The sequence below is a fragment of the Drosophila pseudoobscura genome, chromosome 3 (genome assembly GCF_009870125.1).
Source record: "Drosophila pseudoobscura strain MV-25-SWS-2005 chromosome 3, UCI_Dpse_MV25, whole genome shotgun sequence".
Taxonomy (NCBI): Eukaryota; Metazoa; Arthropoda; class Insecta; order Diptera; family Drosophilidae; genus Drosophila; species Drosophila pseudoobscura.
Genome location: NC_046680.1, coordinates 5,598,995 through 5,624,009, shown reverse-complemented (window position 1 = coordinate 5,624,009; position 25,015 = coordinate 5,598,995). Strand labels below are relative to the sequence as shown.

Sequence of the window (25,015 nt, the reverse complement as noted above, 5' to 3'; positions counted from 1 at the left end):
GAGTTTGCTCCCCAGGCTCGATACTCAGATAAACTATAGAGCTATACCAGATACATCTAAAGCTATGGGTACTGCAAAAACAAACAATGTTCAACAAGTACAAGAAATCTAATTTCTAATTATATTACGAATACGAATACGAATACGAGTGAAGTGGGAATGGGGTTAGCTGATCAGAATCACAATCAGAATGGGAGTTAGGGGGTTGGTTACCGACATTGGGGGGTGTGGGTAGGGGGGAGGGGGTGGAATTTCACTTCACTCTTAGTCTGTATGCAAGTTTAAATATTCCAGAATTGTTATTGTAATTGTTTAAGCCAACTATTTTGTGCCGTTATTATGTCACGTTGGATTCTTCACTTCGCAACAGACCAGCGATTAAGTTCAATGGGGGCTCGGACGATCGATCCCCCTAAAGAGTCATTTTGAAACCAATTTGCATATCGCTGGCCCGGCCATCGAAGCACACACAGAACAAACTGTAAATTACTAACGTTAATAGTCGCTTGTGCGAGAGCTAAATGAGAATTATTTATACAAAATAAATAAATTTACTTAGAAAATACATTTATACCACTCGTCGTGTTTGTTTCTTTATTTCTTTATTCAAAGGTATCTTTTGTGTCTTGCCTGTGTTTTATCGGAGCGGCAAAGAAAGTGCCAACGGAGCTGAAATTGAATGGATTGTGGCCCGTGCGATGGGTACAAAGGCCAATTGGGTCGAAGCGGGCTGTGGACAGGTGGCAATGGTCATCATAAATGCGCCATATAGATTACAGTGAGCATCGGCTAAACGTACTCGGACTTCAAAGGCGAATTTCGATACAAGTCTGTTCCAATTCTTTTTATAGGTTTTGCATTCTTCGGAGTGTATGCTTCTGCTCTTTGATCTAGTCCAAAATACTACCTAATGGATTCTATATACATATGTATATATCGATGGCTATTTTATCTTATCTGGGTTTAGGTCAAAGATACATACAAAAGAAAGCTTCAATTTAGATTAATTGTATGGATATCAAAAACTGAAAAGTTTTCCTTGAATCTAATCTCTCTTTTTTTAAAGAAAAACAAATGATTCATTACTTTTGCTTATGCACTTATATCTATATCGTAAACAAGATAACATTTTAAGTTGGAAATGATAATTTTATTTTGAGCACATTTTTTTACGCATGTCCCAATCGATGAATCCGAAGCCCTTTCCGTAACCGTAAATTTTCCAGTGCATCCCAATCGGAGATTCGACTATCTAATCTCTGATGCCACTACACTGACTACGGATGGCGCGTGTCAATGATGGCAAGTCATTGGGTTTATTCCTCTCTTGACTCTGAATAGGTATGTACATCTTTGATGGACGCCGAAACTTTCCTCCACACATCGATAATCACGGAACGGAACCGATTGATCTAAGCCCCAATTCCTTATCTGTGGAAAAGATCATGTGCTGTGCTCAAGACGGGGAAGAATGCTTTAAATACGAGTGGGTAGTAATTCCCAGTGCAATTCATAGGCCCTGCCCATGAAAAACAATCGATCATGGGGCTGTCTCATGTCCAAACCCACAATATAAGCTCCCAGCTCAAGTTCAGGGCTACGGAAGGGTAAGGAAATGAAAAATGAGAAATGAGAGTTCTCGAGTTCTTGGTACTTGCACAGCGAGTGGAGAGCAATACAAACATTTCCAAATGGGTCTCTTCAGGTTGTCAAGTACTTATATGGAAAGCATTTCCTTTGGCGTATGTCCAATTTATGGGGGTTATGTTTATTAACAGCGAATGTCAGTCCATTCTGGCAGGTATCTGGGCCAAGATAATTCTGTTTTCGGCTCTGTCAGTGCCGATGCCGCGATGTTGCCGATGTTGCTGTTGCTGCTGGTGGTTTGTGTTTGTTTCGGTTTCTATTCTGGTTTCGGTCGTGGACATGGCCTTATCGGTGATGAGAATTGCAACAAATCGATTAGAAGCCATGAACTTGTTTCGCCTTTATCAGCAGACTCCACTTGAGCGGTTTCCAGGGTCCCGTCCCTCCTCCGTCATGGCTCACTGAGTCACAGGCAGAAGCAAAGTACGACGCTGGGCTGGCTCGGATTCTTAGGGGTTCTACTGGTACCAGTAAATCAATTAACGCCTTGCTAAGGCTTCCGCATCGCCGGTCCGGGAATGGAGGGGGTGAGGCACGTGGATTTCTATAGATCCAACCCATTTGCAAATTGCGTCAGTCTTCGCTTCAGATTCGTTTTCGTTTATATACCCTTGTCGAAGGTATTCGAGTTTTACCCGGAAGATTGCAGCATCATTTCCCAGCCCATAAACTTTAAGTATAGTATGCACACGAGTTTATCTTCTTGTCCCAGTCCATTAGTTGGTTTCTACGAATAGAATTTCGGTGTGAAAGATACCTGTATGATGAGACTCAGCATTGACCTTCTCCAAACTGAATATTTCAACAGATATTTAAGAAAACCTTTTTATTTGTCTTCAATCTTCATCCTTTAAAGTTTATTCAGATTCGGTTCACGTAGTTTTTAGACCACAAGGGTATTAGAAGCTTCGGCCTACCGAAGGCAAGTCTTCCTTTCTTGCTTGTACGACTACTACAATATATGTATTTGTTTTGGCGATTGTCTCGGATTTTCGGCGGCTGTGGGTTAAAACTTGTTTACGGTTCTAGCTCTGGGGCTCTGGCTTCCGCCTGTTGTTGTCGGCGGCTCGCCTTAACCCCCAGCAGAATTGGAAATAGACGGAAGTATCATAATTCACCGAAAGATCGAAGACAGAAGATTCGATATATTGGGGTTTTGATGCTTCATTTCCGTTTATTGACCCCGCCGTCGCCGCTGCCGCCGTCCAAATGCGAGCCTTGAGCCCCGACCAAGCCGAACCAAAGAACTGGAACCAGTTCACCAGCTTTGACCGCTGATCCCCCACCTCGATGCCCCTTCCCCATTCTATCCCAGCCAAAATTAGCATAGCCAATCGCATCGACCTGTTCTGCCACAAAAGAAAGTTGCGATCGCCGTGATTCAGCAGTTTGGGCAGCTTGTAACTTCTCAAGCGGTTTCGTAAATACCCCAAGGTTTCCGCAGACAGACTGGCTGCCTGTCAGGTACAATAAGTCTCCCAAGGCTGCTTGGTTCTTCGGCTCTTCGGTTCTTCAGCAGTGAACTGCAGCAGTGGCAACAGGGGCTGAAGGGGACTACGTAAATACATACATACATATGTACATATGTATGCACATAAATCGCAGAAGCAACGCCAAAATTCGGAATCGAATTTTATCACGTGTCGAGCTCGAGTTCCAAAAATAACTGCGCATGCAAATCGAAACGAGCAATTAATTAATAACGGCACTTCATCTTCAGTCTCCGCTTTAGATTAGCATGAGCATGAGGGTTCCGAAAATACACATACTGCATACATCGAGAAACACTTCCGTTTGACCCCAGCCTCAGATTGAGCCCCAGCCCCCTATTCAAGGCGGAAACGCTAAAGATCTTTGTTCGGCTCCAACTATTATCGAACGGTTATTAACTAACAGTTGCCCCCCCCCCCCCATCAGACAGTCGACTTCCTGCTTGCCAAATCCAAAGCGATCAGCTCACGGCTGATCTACGAATGGAATATGCATTGACTGGCCGTCCGGTAGATATGGCTAGGGTTCTGCAACCAAATCGGGAACAGAATTCCGCATTATGCTGTCATTAGAGTGCGTCACATTGTCGGAATAATTAGAGCCCCACGCCCCATTCCCTTCCCCCAATATACACAGGTACCCATCCCATCCCAGCTGAGATGGCTGCTTGGATAGATGGCAAACGACTCTCTGCTATATATCACGATCACGTTAACCAAGGGAGTGGAGGGGGCTTGGACTTGGACGGTGCCCGTGTGTGTTGGCGGCCAGTGCTTGAGCTGAGCGAGCGGTTCATGGCTAGCCACTGGTACAAAGTCCAAAAACTCGAAATTCCACACTCACACACGAACAGAGACAGAGTCCGAGGCAGGGGCAGAGCAAGAGCAAGAGCCAGAGACACGCAGAAACATGAATACTCGTACGTACATACAGTATTTCTTACAAAGCGCTCTATCATGCCAAAGATTCATTCACGAACATTCTGCGACAACTGGGAATTGTACAAAAATGGTACGCCTCCAACTGGTTCCGGGATGCACACAGGTGAGCGGCAGCGGATGAAACAGTTAACCAAAGTACTCGAAGATCGTCTCGATGTCCGATCAGAGTCAATGGGAAATACACAAGCGCTAATTGAGTATACTCGAAATTAATTAGCTTGGCCCACTCCACACACACACACACACACACACTTAAAGCACACACAATAAAGAAAGGGAACACATACACACATGGGAACTTGGCTCAAGTTCAAAGATCGACGCTGCGTTGTTACGTCAGGGACCAGGCCAGCGAAGAATTCTCAAAATAGTAAAAAAATACTAGTATCTCAATCAGCAGCCCAGCACTTGATCTTAATGCGAAGAACACTGACGTGAACAGGGTCAAAGAATAGGAGAGGAGACTAAGAAAAAAGCGAAGGAGTGGGGGAAGCTCTGCCCAGCATGATCTGTCAGAAAAATGAATGCTGAAAGTTGGCAAAGCTGCAGCGCGGCTACCGTTTATATCATCATTATTAGCATCCCAGCGTGACCTGTTTACGGAAACGAGGGGCAAAAGGAAAGAGTAAGGGTGGGGGGAGGAGATCAATGGAGAAGGGCTTCCCATTCGAGCTAGTTTTGTCACTCTCCACCGATCGCTCCCTTCTACCTTTAGAACCGGACAATCAGCTATGTACGTCGCAGACAACGCTAATCTTTTGAATGACACTGCTCTTTTTTCCTTTGTCAACTCTGATTTGTGTGTTCTCATCCTAAAAGCTTACTCTGTGTCTCTCTCGCAGCATCTCTACTGCTCTCCCATCTCCATCACATGCTCTCTGTTTCGTTATTTCCAGAGGCTTCTGATACTGCGCACATTTTGTCTCACTTTTTCTATAGACAGCAGAAGTGGGCTGATGAAATATTGAGAACTGGCCAAGTCAGCAGCAGGGTGGTGGAGAAGGAGGCTCAGACGCATTTGGCGCTTTCGGGGACGCCTCAATGGTTTGACAATCATTTTGGCTCGGAGTCTGTCTTTGTTTCACGAAATTTCTATGCAGACAAAAACGCAGAGATGTGCGATATCTACATACATATGTACATATGTATTTAATTACGATCTTACAAGAAGAGCAGAGGCGAAAGCTCAAAGTTGGCACACACAAACACACACTCAGATAGACCCTCACACACACAAACGGATACAGAGCGAGTCATTGGACTAGTTTCATAACTGCCAAAACAACAACCTGCCCCCTTGGTTCCGCTCCCTGGCCCCTCCTTGGACCACTCCCCCCTTATGTCCCTCACACGTTTAGCGTTGAGCGCAAGCGCAGCCACGCCGTGCCGTGCCGCTGTGCTTCGGCTCGGACTCGGGCCGGGGCTCAGGTGAGTCTGAATGCCATACACCTGGGCATGACCTTCACGGCTAAAAACAGCAGCGACGTCTCCGTCGGCAGCGACTGCGACTGCGACAGCGCGGTCGAACAGAGTCAACAAAAAAGTAACATTTTACGGCAAAAAAGCCACTGCGTTAACGTTGGAAATACCAACAACAAGAATCACAATAATAATAATAACAATAATCGAAAGAGACGTTAAAAAGCAACAAAAATCTCAACAGACAACAGACAGTCCGACGGACTGACAAAAGCAACAAGAACAACGGTTCGAACCGTGCTTAAAGCTTTCGGCATAATCGAAAGCGCATCGACAATACAATTTGCTCCGCTATCTCTCACGGTACTTTTTTCAGAGTACCGTACCGAGCCTAGTAATACCCTAATAAGTAGAATATTCTACATATGTATATATCTCGGAATGAAATGGGAGATCTGATCTAGTTTTAACAAAGAGTAAAGAGAAGAACAATCCTATATTACCTAAACTTAGCTGCCAGAACAACGTTCAGAATATATCTGTCATATCATTTTTACATAGGGTATAACAAAGCAATATTTGAATGTGCAAGCTTTTGGACCAGCCCCTACCTTTTCCATTGCATTCCATCTTCTGGCCACAAGAAGCGTACGGCATTCAAGAGATGTTGAACCAGTTTTGGCCATGTTGGGTTGCATCTCCGTTGTCGCCCCAGCAGGTCGTGCCTCCTTCACTGGGCCACCGGCTCATTTTGTAGATGCTTTTTTGTGGCTTGCCCGTATTTTTGCCCACTTAATGTCGAATCGATGTTTTAAGCGTGGCTCGTCCACTTGGTATTCCGCTTGGGCATTTCCTCCCCAGCTCTCCGCCTCCATTTGCATAATTAGCATCAGAAGCAGCAGCCCCAGCCACAACAGCAACGAGTCCATGATCTGTCTGCTAATTTTCCACTGTCGATGCTTTTCTGGGGATTTTTAGAACACGTCGAGTTTATTTTTACCTTTTTACAGCCAGGCATAATAATGAACGAGATGACAAGAAATGGGGATCGGAGGAGTCTCGAAATCGTCGCCATCTGTGGAAATTCCACACTCATATTGAAGGCCACTGCCGCCAACTAAGATAGGAAGCGAATCACAAAATTGGTCCTTTATTATACATAAGTATGTAAGTACAATAGGATATTGGATTCAGATCCATAACGGGGGCATAGCGCATACCACACGTGTTGCGGAGATTTACATACATAAGTACACCCATTAAAAGGGTGAATCTCGGTGCAGTCTTTGTCTAGGTTGTGTTTTGTAAATTGTCTTATCAGAAAGCTCGTTGGATTGTCTTAAGGTCGCTTCACATCGGAAATCCAATTGAATATTTTGAATTTAGGGCGCATAAATTAATTAACATGAGAGCTGAGAGCTAAAGGTTCAAGCCGTCACTCGACTCTGGCTCCGTCGACGTCCCGGACTGGAACTACGCATCGGCGTCCAAATTAAAGTTCGATACAATTTCTTCGTATGTCGTTCGGTGTCCGGCGGTCGATGTTCAAGTGCCGCGTTTGGGTGAAACTAATTAAGTAAATTTAACACGGCATACCAGACCACTAGCCCACCACTTCCCAGTCCCTGACTAGCAATGTGATCTGAGCCTTGTACGTAAGCGAAAATGAAAACTAATTGCAATTTCAATTACATTGGCAGAGGGTACTAAAAACTATAAAAGGTAAACGACGGGGTAAAACAATAAATCACAATTATAACTGTTTAGCTATAGCTATTCTATATACGGTACATACATACTTACTACGAATGCCGCTTTAATTCAGGGTCTTGGGGTATTCATTAAGTTTATTATCACGTTACATTATTGACTTAGATTATATATGTACGCTATGTGTGGATTCTATAGCGTCTATATGCATATTAATGGGGCACACAACACAATAATACACATGTAATTCAGGAAAGAACGTGTAGGTACAAAATCGATGTATCCAAATTACAAACAATTTATCCGAATTGGAAATCAGCACAAACTTTACCAATTGCAACAAATTTAAAATTCATGGAGAACACAATACGATTTCGGTTCGCTCAATCAATTTCTTCAACTAAGCAATGCAACTAAGGAAACAATATTTTAATTTGTTTTTTCCATTAAACTACAAACAATTTGGCTAAAACAAACAATTTTCATTTGGATGGATAATAATTTGGTTTACTTAAAGGTCTAGCTCCAAATACTCTTCGATAATGCTGATTAAGTGAATCATTCTAGTAATGAGCAGAGTTCTATGTATAAATCTCTAAATGTAGGCGCTGTTCATGGGATATGCTTAGGATTCAGTCGCCACACTCGCACATAAATGCTCGATAAGTAAAACTAAGGATAAGTATATCAGTATTGACACATGTAGTTCCATATAATGTCTAAGATCAACGTATTCAAGCTAAAGTTTTTGGTATAGTATGGTATGAGTGGGTTAGATAGTTACTTAAAGGATGCACCAAGGATTTGATGTTTAGAACACCTTTCCAGCTTGGCAACCCAACGAAATAATACTATTTGATTTGAATGATATTCAGACAAACAAATTAAATGAATATTAATACTTGGTTAAAAATTAAAAATTTCAAATGGCAAATAACAGACTAAAATATCAAATCTCAACAACAGATCAACAAAATATAAAAGAACAAAACCCTTGGGAAATGTCTACGGTTAAACATACATACTCCAACATAAATAAGGTTTAAACTACATTCTACAGATATTTTGGGGATAACTTTCTGCACCAGTCCATAGTTTCTATTGCGGCCCTTGAGTATATCGTGTAAATAATCGGGTTCTCTTATCATTTAGAAAGTTATTGCGCTCAGTTTCAGTGTCTAGTCTGAGGGATTCGGTTGGACTTGTTAGTTTAGGCCTTAGCAAGCTATTTACTGTCTAGATTCTAGATTATGCATGGGTTACGTATGATAATGATGATCTTAGCCTCTGTAGTCAGTTCAAGCTCAGTTCTAGTCACAGTTCAGGCCGCTCAGTTGATGGCTCTGATGCTCCAGACTTCGCTTCAGATCCACAATGGTGCTCAGTATTAACTGCTGTTTGCGGTTACTGCCTCCGCCTCCGCCTCCGCCACCTATTGCCTGGGCCTTCGCCTCATTACCGGTCACATCATGCATTGAGCTCTTGGCCGACACGGAAGTCGACAACTTTGATTGCGAGCGTTCGTTCGACTTGCTACGTCCGCTTATGTCTGTAGTTTTAATCAGTAGAAGGATGAATCATAGCAGAAGGGCAGGACATATGCAAAGCACTTACCTAGCTCCAAGTCAAAGTTCTTCTTGATGCGCTCAAAGGAAGAGCTGCCCTTGTAGACCTTTCGCTTCAGCGGCTCACTATGTGGACAATAGAAATTGTTATTATTGCTCTGCGGTGCCAACTGTGGCTCCTCCTCCGAGTTGATATTGCCCACATCCTCCACAGCAATGCACTCCAACTCCGAGTCATCGTCATTGAAGCTGAACACTGTCGTCGTAGTCGTCGACGTCACCGTCATCATGCGTCGCTTGCCCAAGGGACTCTCCTGGAGCCGCCTCCCATTTAACTGCAGCTGCGGTGAGAGCGGAGCAATGGGTGGGTTGCCGTTTATTTTGCGCGGAGGCAGCTCGGGCGGAGCATTCTGGTTCATGAAGTTGGTGAGATGAGTCTTCCGGGGACTGCAGCGGCCGGGCTTGGGACTATTGGGTGGCGACGACGCCGCAGAATTCTCTGCAAACTTCAGCATCTCGATACGTTTATTGATGGCGGCGGCTAGTTCGTGCTCCGACGGAGGAGTTGCCGGTAGCGCCGGCTGCTTCTTCGAGTCTACCTCGCTGTGCTTGAGCATTTCCACGCGCTTATTGGCCAAGGGATTCACGCGCCTCGGACTGGCGACGGGTGTGTCCCGGGGTATACTATAAATGTTTGATTGGTTAGTATCCAATCCCCTAGAATCTGTAGACGTTACACACCTCTGCAAGCTGTTTCTCATTGATTCCAGCATTTGTTCGGCCTCCATGATGAGCTGCTTGTACTTGATGTCAGCCTCTAAGTCAGCCTTAAGCAGCGCCTTCTCGCTCTCGGCAATGGTCAGCGAGGTCTTCTCAGTGATGCTGCCAAAGATCATCGAATTGGAGCGATTCGAGAGCGGCGACGTCTTATAGATCCTGACAATCAAAGAAGCATATTTAAAATAATATACAAGCCGTTCTGTAACTTGACCATCATACCTCTCCTTGGGGCCTAGCAGCTTACGACGCAGACAGACTGGCGTTCCACCCACACTACGGGAACCACGAGGCTCACGCAGAGGAGATGCCGGAAGCTTTTCGCGGTTCTCACAGCTCTTCTTGCGCGTCTTGAGAAAGCGCTTACGCCGTCGCTGCTGCGAACCATCAGCTGACTCCTGACCGCTCTTCCGGCGGGAGCGGGTCGAGGACTTGCGCTTGATCAAGGGACTGATGGGCTCATTGAAGTAGTACTGGCAGCTTCCCAGATTACGGGCCAGATCTTGGCGGTCGAGGACCACCTCCTGCATGGATGAGGTGTCAATAAAGTCGATGTCCAGCAACTCATCCGTGTCACACTCATCGCCAGCATCCTGTCCGGTGTCCAGCTCCGAGGCACAGTCATCTGTGGGATCAGAGTCGCTGCTGCAGGACAAAGGGTAAGGTAAGGTAAGGAATTTAATGGACAAAAAATACTAAAAGGAGGACTGAAACTGGGACTGCGACTCACCTGAGTATGTCGGTCTCCTTCTCGTAGATGTAGCTCTCGTCAAACTTGCCAATCATCTCGTTGAGTGTGGCCTCATCATCGCTGAGCATAAAGGAGGTGGTGGTTACTCCAGCTCCACCGCCAGCAGCCACCGGGGCCGAAGTTGTTGTCGTCTCCACGTGCTCCAAGTGGCGCCGCTTTATGGTGTGTGGGGCATGCAGATTTTCCACTTCAGTCGACGACGAAGAGCCCTCCGAGGACTCGTAAGCAACTCCACCAGGTGCAACACCACCCTCCACACCCACTCTAGCTGACTTTCTGGGAGTGCCTTTGCAGCTGGTGGTGGTTGCATATGCTGATCCCTTTACCGTTTCTGTTTTTGCTGTTGTTTTGGCAGCCGGAACTTCCAGCTCATTGCCCGACTTAATGCCCGACGATGTGGTGGAGGTGGTGCTCGTGGCATCCAGCTCTAGACGCGTAGGCGCCGAGGAGGAGGGTGGCAAATGCTCGGCCGTGTTGTACCAGGGATTGGTCCTTATGCGACAGCGCTGTCTCGGCGAGGGAGCTGCAATTGGGGATGGGAAATGGCCGTCATGTGAAGGCGATGTCACTTGAGTTGAGCCGAGACTCTAAATGGGTTAATTGCTCAGTTTGTTGTTGGGTGGGTCTCGTTTCAAAGGGGGAGCTCTCCAACATCGGATCTGACCAAAACCTAACATTTTACACTCACATTCAAATAACTTTGGCTGCTGACGAAGTGCCAGGGGATTGGGCGACGACTCCAGGCCGTGAATGGCATTGGCGAAGTTGCTCTTAGGCAAGGGGTCCATAGGTGACATCTCCTCGATGCGATTCAAGCCGAACTTGTAGCGCTGCGCCTCGATGGCCAGCGAGTTGATGCTCTTGGGAAAGTAGTGGGTACCCGAGCGCATGTTTATATAGTACTCGGGGGGATTGTAGTTGCTGGCGGCGCATGGAGAGGTGCCATCTGTGGAGTAACCCGTGGAGTAGGCGCTCTCTGGCGATGGCAGGCTATGCGGACGTGGTCCGGGCATGAAATTAGTGCGCTGCACTCCCCGTGGTGTACGAATCCTCGAACCAGCGGATGCAGAGGAAGCAGCCGGAGGAATGGGTGGAGCAGTGGTCAGGCCGTCCGCAGCCTCTCCCAGTTGAGCAGGAGCTAGCTTCGAGGGCAGCAGGCGGCCATAGCGGACATGATTGGAGTTTGGTTTGCTCTCCTTCTCGTAGATCATACGCATGTCGGCCAAGTTCTCCGACTGCGGACGCTGGTAGTCCGTTATAGGAGGCTGGGGGCGCAACAGTAGCGCTCCCACCTCCTCGTACTCCACCTCATCTTCCTCTTCGGGTGGAATGTGGTACTCCCCATTGGGCTGATGCTCTTTGAATGTTGTTTGCTTGCCCGACGAGGGCTCCTTAGATCCGGTGGACCAGGAAAGCGACGAAATGGACGAAGAGGAACAGTTCACTTTGCTGGGCGACTTCTCTGCACAGGAGATATCCTTGCAGTTGGGCACGCTCAGGTGATGGGTGTGGTGCTGTTGCTGCTGAAGTGGTTGGTAGCATTGTGGGGCATACAGCAGATTGTCCGATTTTGGCGATGTTATGACGTATGAATCTTCATCTGGTGACTGCCATCCATACCGACGACTGGGAGGCTATACAATTTAGAGAGCTTCGGATCAGGTACGTTCATACAAAAAAGGAACAAAAAACGACTTACATGGCACTGTATGGGCGATACCTCGCGCCTCCGCACTGGGCTGGCGATGCTGTGGCTTCCGCTACTTGTCAGCACGGGGCTGGTAAGGTTGCTGCCCTGTGGAGGCAGTGTGCCCGCCTTCTTGCCATTCCCAGTGGTGATACCGCTACTGTGCGAAGCCTCTGCGGCCGCCTGCTTGTGCTTGCTGCCCTTCTTCCGCGGACGCACGATGTGCGTCTCCATCCAGGAGCGCAGCTTGGATCCAAACATAGTGCTAGCTTCTATCTTAACAAAATTGGACGGACTGTTGTTGCTGCTGATATAACTGAAACGGCAGAGAGAGAGAGAGAGAGCGTGCGGAGAGGCCATTAGGGTGTGCTCTGTTTCAAATGCAATTTGGTTGCAACAATAGAGGCCGAGCGGCCTCCTGGGACCACTTTGGGCTGATAAGAAAATCCATTTATGACAGCACAAAAGCCCGCCCGGATTCCAGTAAGGGCAGGGTCACATTTCAATAGTTTTTGCGATTCCCATGCTTCCTATATACATACATACATACATATGTACGTATGTACAAATGTAAGTGTGTTGGAATTTTATGCGAAATTACCTTATTCGCAAATGCGGCTATCTTTGTCTGCCGCCTCATAATATCCTTCCTTCCTTCCTTTTACGTCTGTTTTTATGGCGGCACACAGAAAAACACACACCAACACGCGAGATGAAAGGCAGACCAACGGTAAATCTATACGCATTCACATATGTATGTACTTTCACACAGACAGACAGCTCGACGCTTCGCTTGTTTATTTTTTTGTTGGCGGGTCTTTTTTTCACGTTCAGGCCGAATAACGACGCACCCAACGGTTTGGGCCACGGTATTTGGGGTGGTTTGTGAGCTGAGATGCTTCCTGGCCTCCTCTATTGCTTAACGGTGCTTCAAGGACTCCGACTGCGACTCCACTCCTCGCTTCGTGCTGTGCGCTGGAGTAGCTGTATGCGTGCGTGTGTTTGTGTGGGTAGTCTGTGTGCTTTGGCAACCTCCCCCGCCGAAATCAGCTTGCTCGGCTGACGACGGGTTGTAAATCCGACGTAACTGTGAATTTTTATGTCAAGCTATTTCTCTCCGTTCTCCCCCTCCCCCCCATCACTTGCTGCAGACTGAAATGTTTAACGTTATTTTGGCACTTTATGTGAATTGTTATTGTTGATTGGCAATGGTTGAGTCAAGATGTTCATTTCATGCAAATTATTTGTAAATATTCTCGGCAAATTATATTTAAAAAAGCAGAATACTTCCAAAGAGAAAAAACCACTGCGGTTTCTACTGAGTATATATGTACTTTTTCACTCGAAATTCTTTCTTATTAAACTTTTCTATATGATTTATGTATTGGTATGTTCTTAGTTATCTTCTCCTCTTCTTATTTCTATTATATGTATAAACGGTTATGTATTGTATGTATATTTGTGGTGGTAGCGAGAAAAGCGTGCGAACGAATGCTGTGCGGCAACAGAGAAAAGGAGCGTCCGTTGCCGCCGAAGAAAAAAAGCTAATGAAGGAATGCGCAGCGCAGTGGCAGCAGAGTACACAGTAGGTTTCCGTTGTAAGTTTAAAAAATGTATGGACTTTCTATGATTTCAACTTAATGACTGCCAGAATTTTGAAAATTATTTTTGAAATGAAAACTTAGCTGTTCAAGCTGAAAAGTATGCAATTTATTTATTATAATGTTTGTTTATCGCATCGTTTTGCAGCACTTAGATGTAACGCATTCATGAGCAACAGCTGTTTACACATGCAACGAAAAAATGAGTCGGTGAGTAATTTTAGACACAATACAAAAAAGAGGAGTCCTTAAAATAAGCCAGTCATTTAGTAGATTAATTCATTAATCGGATAAAATTATGTGGGCAAAGCTGAGAGATCTATATAGCTAGTTATATTCGACGGAAGATCAAAATCGAGGAAAATGTATAATAGAACTTCAATTCGTCAGTATATTTACGGTATATTTTTTAAATGAGACGGTATATTTCTGAGGGTCGGACGGTATATACATATAAATAAGAAATCTAATTTCGTCTAACTACGAAAATGCGCTGTTTCTAAATTGTAAACGTGGTCTTAAGGTTTTGAACAACCTAAAGAGTCGTAATAACCTTTGGCAAGATGCGCTGCTACTACGAGGAGCTCGGGCTGCAACGAGACGCCAACGATGGCGACATCAAAACAGCATATCGCAAACTAGCGCTTCGATGGCATCCCGACAAGAATCCAGAAAGTTTGGCTGAGGCCAAGGAGAAATTTCAACTAATCCAACAGGCTTATGAGGTGCTCTCGGACGCGCAGGAACGCTCCTGGTATGACAACCACCGTGAGCAGATTCTGCGGGGAAAGAATTCCGAGTATTCGGAAAACTGCCTGGATGTGTTCCCATACTTCACCAGCTCCTGCTACAAAGGGTATGGCGATGATGCGAAGGGTTTCTACAAAGTCTATGCCGATGTGTTCGTCCAGATTGCCTCCGAGGACATCGAATTCATGGAGAGCGATGACGAGTTGGGCTGCGCACCGGCTTTCGGCAATTCGGAGAGCAACTATGAGGAAGTGGTGGGCCCGTTCTATGCCTACTGGACGGCCTATACCACCAAAAAAACATACGAATGGCTGTGCCCGTACGATGTGAGGGAGATCAAGGAACGTTTCATCCTCCGCAAGGTAGAAAAAGAAATGAAAAAGATTGTTCAAGGTGCCCGCAAGGAGCGCAACGAAGAGGTAACGAATCCCAACGTTTCTCGAGAAATTCCAGTTTTATACAAGTTTTTTCTGTTCAGATTCGTAATTTGGTTAGCTTTGTGCGCAAGCGGGATCGCCGCGTTGCGGCCTATAGACGTGTACTGGAGGAGCGAGCCGAGGCCAATCGCCTGAAGCAGGAGGAGAAGCGACGTGAGCAGTTGCGAAAACGCAAAGAGGAGCTAGCCGCCGCCAAGGAGAACAAAGTCTTTAACGAGGGCTACGAAGAGCAGCTAAGGCAACTGGAACAGGCTTACGGCAGCGACTCAGACGACTACACGGATGAAGAAGATGAAGATAGCGACTGCTCTGAGGCAGATAGCGACGACAATTTGGATGCCGAGGAAACCGAGTATGAACTGGAATATGTGGACGACCTGTACTGTGTTGCCTGCAACAAATCATTCAAAAATGCCAAGGCGCGAGCCAATCACGAGGAGAGCAAAAAGCACCGAGACAATGTGGAACGTCTGCGCCAGGAGATGGAGGCCGAGGAGGAGGCCTTCAATGATGCCTCTCCCGAAGATAGTCTCAATGATGTCGAAGAGACACTGGATGAAATACATCTAAGCGATAATCTGGGGGACTCCCAAGTGGAAGAGGCGCTTAGTGAAGAAGAGTCCGCGGCGATCAAACGCAACAAGAAGAACAAAAAGTCAAAGAAAGCTGTGGCAAAGCAACAGCAAGAAGAGGACAGCGATGTCTCCGATGATCATATTCAGCTTAACCAACCCAAAAGCGAATCTGAAGACGACTGGAGCAAAGGAAAAAAGTCAACCAAGAAGAGCAAAAGCAAAAAGTCTGCGACCAACAAGGGAAAGTCTTCTGATCAAGTGTCCGATCCACCAAGGGAAGTCAAAGTTACACCAGCAATCGTAGTCAACAGTGAGGAGCGAGAAGATCCCGACGCCGATCCGACAAAGTCCCAGCACACTTGCGTCACCTGTCGCCTCGTATTTGACTCGAAGAACAAACTGTTTGCTCATCTGAAGAAGACAAACCACGGCGTCTACATCCCAAAGGCCCAGCCGGATGTTGTAGGCAAACCGCCAGGCAAAGCCAAGGGCAAACGCAACAAATAGAAGCAGTTGGGGAGCATGGCACTTCGGCAGATATTGTACACTATATTGTAGAAATGTTAGAGGTTTATTTATGCTAAAAAAAGTTACAGTAAATTCGAAAATGATGTTAAGTATTCCCGCTTAATGAAAGTTCTCAGTTTTCTGGGGCAGCTACAGCTATGGAATGCAGACCAGCTTGCTGCCCTCTTCGACGCGTCGACGAACGCGCGTGCGCATGTTGGAGGACTCCGCCTTTAAGCTGATGCCAGCGGCAGCGAATGTGAGGAGTATGCCGATAACGCCGCAGTAAAATGAGATTCCTAGGGGGAATGGGTTAATTTTTGCTACGCATATGCGGAGTCTCCAATATAGTACCTATACTGCAGTCGGCTGGATAGAAAGGTTCTGCCTCCGGACCACACAGCCGCTGGACGCGAGTGGCCCGCCAGCCCAGGGGATGGAGGAAGAGGGCCAACATAACACTGATTCCTGGAATGAAAGCTTAAAAACTATCGTCTCGATATAGCTTCTGGAGCATGTCTTTACCTGACACCACCTGAGCGCAGGCGGTCATGTTGTGGATACTCTTGCCGAATGCCGACTGACGGCAGCAGGTGAGCAAAGTGAGTAGAACCGTGACCGATAGCAGGGCGAATCCCAGTGAAATGAAGAACATGGCCGCCTTCCACTCGCTGGGATAGACGCTGCTGTCTGTGGCCAGTCCATCTAGGTCGAAACGTCCGCAGTGGTAGCCCACCTGGTGCATCACCTTACAGCGGGTGTAGATGCCCACGGAGGACTGACGCTGGCTGGAAACGGAGGAGAGCTCATCCACGGGCTGGACGGGACCAATCAGCCACCTGGGCGTGACCAGTGCCGCCGCTATGAGCATGTCAGCAACCAGGGTGCAGAGGAACCAGACTAGACTGCCGCTTGTGATGATAACGTAACACATTTTTGATGATTCGAATTCTCAGAGTTCAGAGATTGTCCGGTGGCGAAGTCAGAACGCGTCAGCACTTGCCGGATACATAATAGACTCTAAGCATTAGCTTTGCGCGAGCACGCACTTCCACAACGGGCACATCCCACAGGCCCACACCCACACCCACCACCACCGCTGCCGCTGTGCCACCACCAGCAGCGCTGGGGCCAGAACTTCCTCCCAGCTGACCGCCCGAAATGGTATTGTTTATTTTATGCTTTCGCCCGTTGTCTGTTTTATGTTATTCACCCCATACACAAGGCACACACGCACACGCAAGCACTATGAGAATGAAGGAGGGGGCGAGTGGGAAAGAGCGAGAATCAAGCATTCAATTTATAATTGCAATTGAAGCGGTTCGTTCGTCGATGGGTGGAGAAGAAAAGTCACAAAAAATAGAGAAGTCTGATGCGTTTGCACTTTTATTGTTCACCAATCCGCCACTCGCGATACGAATCCGAGTTCGCACTCTGATCACCGATTGCCTTCGATTTTGCAACTTTGTGCCACACTTTGAACTTCCGTTCACGCAGGCGTCGCCGTCTCTGTTGAGCCGCTAACTTTGTCTTTATCGTTGCCGTTGCCCGATCGGGACTGGGAGGCCAACACTGCTCTCAGACCCCAAAAGACTGAATGAATGGGGCGCATTCAAACCAGCTGCAGCTACAGTTGGAGTTGGAGTCGATGTCGGAGCCGGGGTCCCCAGTTGCAGGGCATGCGGTGGGGGTGGGGGTGAGAGCGGAGACGCCACTGAGCCAGCCAGAGTGTGGAATCCAGACATTCCAGAATTGCGCTCTCATTGGGTCTCCCTCTCTATCTCTAGCGCTCGCTGGGTGTGCATACATGTCGGAGTTGGATCTGTCTCTCGCGTTCTCTCCGCGCCACCGCTCTCCGTGCTCCCAGCAGCAGCTGCTGCGATGAGTAATGCGGTGTTAGCGTCTGTTGGCTTCGTTTGCATGCAAATGGTTTTGTTGTAATTCAGATTGAGAGGCTCTCCGGCCGAGCGGTTATCAGTTGTCCATTGCATCATTGACGTAATGTGTACATATGGCGATCGTGACCGCCTCAATAACGGGACTAATGGATTCCGTACACAAATTGCGCCGCCTACGGAAATCACTTTCACTCTCATTACCCGCGCCATGGAGGAGATCATTTGCAATTGTCAAAGATGCTCGGCCGGACGGTCTTCCTTCAACTGGCGCTCCAGCACGTCTTGGTCCAAGGATACTACTACTACGATTATGGCTATTGGGAGATTAATGAGCCGCCGCCGCTGTGCTCCGACTACGAGATGCTGATCGTGAACACCAGGCAGTGTGTGCGACGCTGCAACATTGTCTGTCTGGGTGGTGTGTGTTTTGAGGATGGCGACTGCCCTTGTGCCGATCGGTATCTGGGGGCCAATCCGGACGGACTGGTCTGCGCTGCCGAGTGTCTGCCGGGCTGTCGGGAGGCGGGTGGGTACTGTGCCGCCCCGGATCTATGCGTGTGCCGGAAGGACAGGCACTACTACTTTGATGCACTTTCGCGTCGTTGTCGCCACAGGGGTGCACGCCTTCTGGACCCCTGCCACGGGTTAGTTGAATTCCAGCCGGATAAAGGTGATCTCTAATTGTTTCCTCTGCAGGCGATGCACCCACGGCCGTTGTTCCTACGATGGATCATGCATTTGTGCCCAGGGCTATGAACTCCGCACCACCCTACTACACGGGCAGCAGTGTACGCCCATCTGCCAGCAGTAAGTTATTGATCCTTATCTTCGCTCCAGTCTCATCTGTGAATCCTCTGCAGCGACTGTGGACCCCATGCATACTGTTTCTCTCCCAACATGTGCGCCTGCCGTCACAAGCACCACCATTATGCCCATAATGGCATTTGCACCAAAGACTATTAACATTGGGGACAGAGAGCTGCAGTCGTCTGGGTCTGTTTTAGGTCCCACACTGCTGCTGACGTCATTCGTTCGAATTTTTCTCAATTTACCATTGCAGATTCTATAATTAAATTATTTGTATTTCGTTTAAATAAACATCTGTTGAATGCTTTTCGAGGGACTCTTCGAACTAATATGCTGTATGCCTCACGACCATGATTGTAGGGCATCCAAATGGTGAGCACACACAAGATTGAGAGCGGTAGAGAGAAATATAGAGAGCGTATTCAACAGAAAATTATATGGCGAATTTGTTATTGTTTCTGGCACATGGAAGGAAGGCCCGTCCGTCGCCTTAAAATTTGAATTAATGATATCTTTAATCGACCACTGATCGACAGAAGAAACAAGAGCAAAGCTGAGAAAATTAAAACATGCGTACGTGCGCTCCAGAGGCGTAGCTGTGGAAATAATATTCGTTGCGCTTTAATAAAGGGGGCTAGACTTCCATGGAAGCCCCTACGCTCAGGCAGAGTGAAAGGGATAGCTACACATGTACCTTCTTGCCTGTAGGCGTTTGTCTTGTTTATCCGATAAGACCAATTTATAATAAACAAAAAAAAATTGAAATGTGTATTAAAATAGGACTAGTTTTGAACTAAATCACAGGGTATTTGTTAGATAAAGACTAAAGCTAAGAATTGACATCAGCAGCGACGTCGACGGCGGCGTTGGCGTCTTTAAAGGCGCGCGTGTGGCGTGTTTTCATATTTCTTGTTGTTGGAAGGGGACCGACCGGGCCCCAACGTCGACGCCAGCAGCAACACAAAAAGCGGCAGCACCACTTGTGTTCCGTTTGTTCTCCGTCGCGTTTTAGTTGGAGTTTTGCTTTCCAACGGCGCGGTCCAATTTTATAGCTGGAGCTATTACCCCATATCCTGAGGAGCGTATATTTTTTGTCTCTCTTGCCAACTGCAGCAATTTGCAATTTTAATTAACTTAAGGCAGCCTGCTGAAAAAGAAGAAACGCCATAAAAGCAAAAAATGGGCCAAGTCAAGGTACGTAAAAGAGAGAGCGCTGCACACACAACACACTCAAAATTCACATGCTTCACATGTATGCGTATCCTATTATCCTGTGGCAAGTTGGCAGCCCCAAAAGGATAAAAGCGTGGGAAAACTTTGTAAATTGTAATTCAATTCGTGAAAAGTGATATTCTTAATGTTATCTGGGAATTTTATCTCCTTATATGTTAATATACGTATGGGTGTATGTGTGCGTTTGTTCTGAGAGTTATGTAAGCAGATGCCTCAATGCAACGGTTCATTTAGTAATGACATTGATTGAAGGCCGGATAATAGGTTGTCTAGCGATAGCGTGTGGTTTCCATTTACAGAAATGATTAAACGATTTAAGCAATTATTTATGCACCTAATCACGCGCACATATGTACATAAATATACTATATACATACATATGTACATATGTATGTATGTTCTTTTTGATGGAGGCGTAGCTGCTGCGCAGTTTTAGAGGAACGAACGCACGTCGGCCACCGAAAAAGCAACTATTAGCCATAATAACAGAATGGGCAATAACAAACACAAAAAAAAGTGTGAATGCACCAAACCGGTTTAAGCAATCATCCCCGTACGGTCTCTTCTCCGGGCAGCAGAACAACGCGGCAAAAATTGTATAAATAAATACGACCGAATATAACTGAGGAGACCGAGACGCAGACGTGTGGCTCGTGTGTCGCGCGTTATCAGCAAGTTAGTAGGGGGCCTTTCATGAGTGGAAAATACTCAGATCAGTGATAAGCTAGACAAAGTGTTCGATATTAATAAAGTAGAATATAGTCCCGGATAGGTACCACACCTGTATACACGCTGAATATCGGATCATTAACCTAACCTTACTTCTGCTCTGTCTATCTCTTCCGCCGCCGCCACACCCACACAGAAAGCATCAACTGCTCTGAGCAAACTTTTTGTCTACGGAGCTCTGAAGTACGGTCAGCCGAGCAACTCGATCCTCGCCAGTTCTAGCAACGGATTTGCCAAGTTCTGGTGCAAGGCCACCACCACAGAGAAGCTGCCGCTGGTCATTGCCACGCGCTACAACATTCCCTTCCTCCTCAACAAGCCCGGCATTGGTTATTATGTAACCGGTGAGATCTACGAGGTGGACGACCGTATGCTCAACTCCCTGGACAACCTGGAGGACTGCGAAGATATCTACACGCGTGAGAAGCAAGACATGAACATCGGCGTGGGGGAGGGGTGAGCATTGACGTCATCCTCTGATCGACAAATGTATTTACGTACAAGCATTTTTTTTATCTTTGCAGCACCATCCCGTGTTGGGTCTATCTGCTGCAAAAGTATCCAGAGAAGCTGCTTTCCCTTCAGTACTTGTCCAGCTACGAGAACAGCTCCACCCACCCATACATCATGCGCCATCGCCGCACCCACAAGCATCCGGCTCAGGACGATCTCAGCTATGAGGCCCAAAACTAAACGGTTTTCCTCTTGGATGTGTTCTGGGAAGCCTGGCCAATTTATTATATAATGTTACCGGTAGTTGCATTTGTAGTCCGTACAACATTGATTTCCCCTGGGGATGCAGACATAACAGATTGATATACACAAACATACATATACTATGGGAAATTGATATATACAATGATATATAAACTGTACGCATTAAATTAATTAGATTTTAGCAACCGTAGTTTGTAATATTATATTATATTTGCGACAAACAATAGAAAATAAAACTGAAGCAATTCAAAGTAAATTTAATGACTGATGTTATATAAACATATATATAGACATGATATGGGTCAACACAGTAATTTTCCACTTGCCACCCATTCGACTACGCCGATTTCTCCCAGTGCACGGCAACAAGTCGCGGGGTGAATGGCAAACGAATGCCAACAAGAAGAAGAGCGAACGGGTTGCGGCGACTTGACAAACTTTTGGTGCGAGATATATGAACAAGATAACCCGGTGAACTGATAAGCACAGCGGATAGGCGCACTTGTAATGCTAAAAATGTCCGCGAGAGTCTTTGTCTATGGCACGCTAAAGAGCGGTGAGCCGAACCATCAGTGGCTAACAAAAAAGGAGAACGGCCAGGCGCAATTTCTGGGGCGTGGGACAACGGCAGTGAAGTTTCCACTGGTTGTCGGTACCCGGTACAACATTCCATTCCTTTTGGACAGGCCCGGCGATGGCCACAACATACACGGCGAGATCTATGAGGTGGACGAGGCCATGTTCTCAAAGTTGGACCAGCTGGAGGACTACCCAAACTACTACGATCGTGAGGAACAGACCATACGGACGGAGACAGAGGGGTAAGAATCTGGTCACACGAATGTTTCATTGACGTCATTCCTGTCTGTGTTTGTTGCAGAAATTTGCAGTGCTGGCTATACCTAATACGGAAATTTCCGGTGAAGATGCTGGCCAAGCCGCAACTGAGTGCGTACCACAATACACCCGAGCAGCCGTACAGTGAGAAGTCAGTGCGGGATCCCGCCATTTCGGCCAAAGACGATCTATCTTACTGATGTGCACTCTCTTGCAGCTATGCGGACAGCCGTCCGGAAGATCTTGTCGATGATGATTAACACAAAACGAGACCCGCGAGGTTATACAAAAGTAACGTTTATAAACGGATTTCAACGCATGGCTATTATTCATATTCTATTACATTGACTCCATACTTCAAAAATGCAAAACGAAATGAACAATAGTGTATGTGGTATAGGGATAGGAGTAGCAGTAGCAGGAGGTGGCAAAGATGAATCAAAAAGCCTAGAAAAAGTTGACATATGCGTGCGTACACTACAAACTTGTAAATGACTTGCTGCCGATTGCAGCGGCGAGCTCAGCAGTGGACACACAGTGGTAGAAAACGGTTTCTTGGGGTAGCAACAGCGTTGACTGGAGCTGGCACCTAGCTATCCGCTTCATCGTCCAGCGACTGGAATCGATTGGTAGCCGCCACGGGTGCGGATGTCGGCTCCTGGACACGCTGAAAGCGTCCGCCGTGACGGACTTCTTCGAAGGCGGGTTCGTTTTTCTTCTTTCGCTGTTCCTCCGGGCGCGCTGCACTGAGCGTCGGGAAGAACTCCGTATTGGTGATGTCCGGAGCAGTGCGTCGTGCACGCGATCCGCCGCCAATACCACTTCCAAGTCCACTGATTTGCTGCATATTTCAATTGCAAAAGTAAAAGGTACAATGTTATATTGATTAATGATCAATGGGTTAGGGTATCGCTACTTACGCTGTAACGTAACGCGGGTGAAACATAGGGCTTTGAGGATGACTTTTCAACCTCCACCGGCACTGGGATTTGCGTAACCTCCTCGGCTGGTATAAGTTTCTTCCACGGTTTCTTCCCGCCGCCGCCGCCACCGCCCTTTCCGCCCTGCACGTTTTCATAACCATTGCTATCATCATCGTCGTCTTCTTCGTAGTTGCCAGCGTCGTTTGCGGCTGCAACTCGTGTTGCACGAGCCTCCTCGGACTCCCTGGCAGAGCTGTGACATGGAGAAAAGGGGTTAGCATGCAATTTTGACTGATTCAGCACTGTTTAAGCTGGGGAGAAGTTGTTCACTGGTTGGAATCACGCGACTGCAGCTTGCAAAGATTGCCATTGTCCACTTAATCGGACGAATACGCATACATGCACAAGCAGAACAGAAACTCACTTTGCGCTCAGCTGGCCAATCTTCAGCCCGCTGTAATCCTTGCGCTGCTCAGGCTCGATCTCATTCCATTCCTCTTCGACGGGCTGCACACGAAAACAAACGACAGCAATTGTAATGTAATTAGCTCTTTTCATAAATGATTTCACCAGGCTTACCGCTACGGACTCTGGCACCTTGGTGTCGGTCTCGTTTTCGCCTACTACTGCCACGCCGCCATCGACTACTGCAGCTGCTGCTACTGGTTCGGGTTTTTTAGGCTTGACCACTTCCCGTTTCGTGTTATCCTCCAAGTTCTTGACCAATTCGTCGGCGGTCACAAACTTGGTCTTGTTCTTGGACTTCTTCTTATCCTTTTTCGCGAAAAAATCATCGAGTTCGGCCATGTTTTGCAATTAAAATTTGGAACAAAAATTTAGCACGTTGAGTTGGGGGACAGTGTGGCCGCGGATTTAATATACTGTCTGACTCTCACAAATACCGCGAAATATACCGTCTCATTTTCGAAATATACCGATGAAATAAAGAGCTTAGCCCACTTGACCCCCCCCCCTAAATATAAGCAGGAAAAAAACTTGAGCTAAGCCGCGGAAAATGAAACTGTATGTAAATTACTTTTGTAAATCCATCCTATCCTTCCTCTTTACTTATAAAAATACCACGATACCTTTCCCTTGAGCTGCTAAAATTGTTTAAGTTTCATGATATTCGTTAAATGTATTTTGATGCCCACTGGTCAGCAATGGGTTAATCCGTCTCTGTCCGTGGTCAGAAATGATATAGTCCTCGATTTTTATACTCGGTTAGTTAAATTGTATCCCATACATAAATCAAGACCAACTAGTTCTGAGTACTCCTTTTTACACATTTGCTAAAATCAACAATATATTATGAAGTATAAACATTTGTATTCTCTTTTTTTATTTAATATCCCTAATTAGTGATTGGTGATTTCCATATACAAATTTATCCATCATAGCTTTAGAAATCAGAAGCAATGCATAAATAACAGAGTGTTTTTACGCTCTTAACATAAAATATACCTCTAATATACCTTTAAAAATAAAATTTAATAGAAGCTTGATTTGGAGGAATTAATTTCCTTCATGACAGAATAGTGCAGATTCTAATATTATAAAACGTAACGTAAGTTCGAATTGAATAAAAATGCTATCGAATATAATCGATATTACAGTAAATACAGTTCTGTGGAAATTTTGAGTGTTTGTGGTACTTCACCACGCACTACTATGTGGATGTGGCGGTTTTTTTAAAATTTAAATCAGCAGTGGTAACGGGTTTTTTGTTCATTTGTTCATTGAATGTATTTTCATTTCTGCAACAATATTGACAATTTGCTGAATTTATGTTTTTGCCAATTTTAAAAAGCAGGGGAAAACGTAAGCACTGATTAAGTATATTCGCAATATTGGCAAACAAAGCAATTTGCATAGGAGATTGATAACCACCTAATTAGTTTCAGCAAAATGGAAATCACAGCAGCAACAGTCGCCATTGCGTAATGGCGACCGAAACCGTCCATGGCTAATTTTCATCTATAATGGCCCGAATATGCATGCAAATTTATCTAG

General features: G+C 46.3%; 7 protein-coding genes and 1 long non-coding RNA gene across 11 annotated transcripts; 4 read left to right on the top strand and 4 right to left on the bottom strand.

Moving 5' to 3' along the window:
- Positions 1-1,082: 1,082 nt before the first annotated feature.
- On the bottom strand, positions 1,083-2,290 carry LOC26532061 (uncharacterized). The gene is made up of 2 exons (XR_001452064.2): positions 1,684-2,290; positions 1,083-1,597 (listed from the first exon to the last, which is right to left on the bottom strand). It is a non-coding gene; the product is annotated as an uncharacterized lncRNA (long non-coding RNA).
- A 5,037-nt stretch (positions 2,291-7,327) lies between these two features.
- LOC4803560 (uncharacterized) lies at positions 7,328-13,708 on the bottom strand. Of its 2 annotated transcripts, XM_001360230.4 has the most exons (8): positions 12,590-13,708; positions 12,001-12,304; positions 10,990-11,935; positions 10,281-10,824; positions 9,773-10,195; positions 9,515-9,709; positions 8,823-9,457; positions 8,519-8,757 (listed from the first exon to the last, which is right to left on the bottom strand). In XM_001360230.4, the coding sequence occupies exons 2-8, from the start codon at positions 12,247-12,249 to the stop codon at positions 8,519-8,521; spliced, it is 3,231 nt and encodes a 1,076-aa protein (XP_001360267.2). In that variant the 5' UTR covers positions 12,250-12,304; positions 12,590-13,708. The 2 variants fall into 2 exon arrangements, with proteins under 2 accessions (XP_033234187.1, XP_001360267.2); XM_033378296.1 differs by lacking the exon at positions 12,590-13,708 and having other exon boundaries at positions 7,328-8,757; positions 12,001-12,249.
- Positions 13,709-14,016: 308 nt separating this feature from the next.
- Positions 14,017-15,973, top strand: LOC4803559 (dnaJ homolog subfamily C member 21). 2 transcript variants are annotated; one of them, XM_015183695.2, is made up of 3 exons: positions 14,017-14,032; positions 14,113-14,758; positions 14,818-15,973. In XM_015183695.2, exons 2-3 carry the CDS (start codon positions 14,153-14,155, stop codon positions 15,856-15,858), a joined length of 1,647 nt encoding a protein of 548 aa, XP_015039181.1. In that variant the 5' UTR covers positions 14,017-14,032; positions 14,113-14,152; the 3' UTR covers positions 15,859-15,973. The 2 variants fall into 2 exon arrangements, with proteins under 2 accessions (XP_015039181.1, XP_001360266.1); XM_001360229.4 differs by lacking the exon at positions 14,017-14,032 and having other exon boundaries at positions 14,049-14,758.
- On the bottom strand, positions 15,904-17,461 carry LOC4803558 (LHFPL tetraspan subfamily member 2 protein). The gene is made up of 3 exons (XM_001360228.4): positions 16,384-17,461; positions 16,213-16,326; positions 15,904-16,157 (listed from the first exon to the last, which is right to left on the bottom strand). The coding sequence occupies exons 1-3, from the start codon at positions 16,790-16,792 to the stop codon at positions 16,015-16,017; spliced, it is 666 nt and encodes a 221-aa protein (XP_001360265.1). The 5' UTR covers positions 16,793-17,461; the 3' UTR covers positions 15,904-16,014.
- Positions 17,462-17,696: 235 nt separating this feature from the next.
- Positions 17,697-19,453, top strand: LOC4803557 (wnt inhibitory factor 1). The gene is made up of 3 exons (XM_001360227.4): positions 17,697-18,400; positions 18,453-18,563; positions 18,617-19,453. The coding sequence occupies exons 1-3, from the start codon at positions 17,994-17,996 to the stop codon at positions 18,717-18,719; spliced, it is 621 nt and encodes a 206-aa protein (XP_001360264.1). The 5' UTR covers positions 17,697-17,993; the 3' UTR covers positions 18,720-19,453.
- A 124-nt stretch (positions 19,454-19,577) lies between these two features.
- Tina-1 (Troponin C-akin-1) lies at positions 19,578-21,432 on the top strand. Its single transcript, XM_001360226.4, has 3 exons — positions 19,578-19,757; positions 20,662-20,981; positions 21,050-21,432. The coding sequence occupies exons 1-3, from the start codon at positions 19,743-19,745 to the stop codon at positions 21,216-21,218; spliced, it is 504 nt and encodes a 167-aa protein (XP_001360263.2). The 5' UTR covers positions 19,578-19,742; the 3' UTR covers positions 21,219-21,432.
- Positions 21,433-21,611: 179 nt separating this feature from the next.
- Positions 21,612-22,451, top strand: LOC4803556 (putative gamma-glutamylcyclotransferase CG2811). Of its 2 annotated transcripts, XM_015183694.2 has the most exons (3): positions 21,612-22,063; positions 22,123-22,230; positions 22,297-22,451. In XM_015183694.2, the coding sequence occupies exons 1-3, from the start codon at positions 21,750-21,752 to the stop codon at positions 22,337-22,339; spliced, it is 465 nt and encodes a 154-aa protein (XP_015039180.1). In that variant the 5' UTR covers positions 21,612-21,749; the 3' UTR covers positions 22,340-22,451. The 2 variants fall into 2 exon arrangements, with proteins under 2 accessions (XP_015039180.1, XP_001360262.3); XM_001360225.4 differs by having other exon boundaries at positions 22,123-22,450.
- On the bottom strand, positions 22,361-23,904 carry LOC4803554 (protein CDV3 homolog). Its single transcript, XM_001360224.4, has 4 exons — positions 23,582-23,904; positions 23,427-23,509; positions 23,000-23,255; positions 22,361-22,920 (listed from the first exon to the last, which is right to left on the bottom strand). Exons 1-4 carry the CDS (start codon positions 23,807-23,809, stop codon positions 22,669-22,671), a joined length of 819 nt encoding a protein of 272 aa, XP_001360261.2. The 5' UTR covers positions 23,810-23,904; the 3' UTR covers positions 22,361-22,668.
- Positions 23,905-25,015: the final 1,111 nt, after the last annotated feature.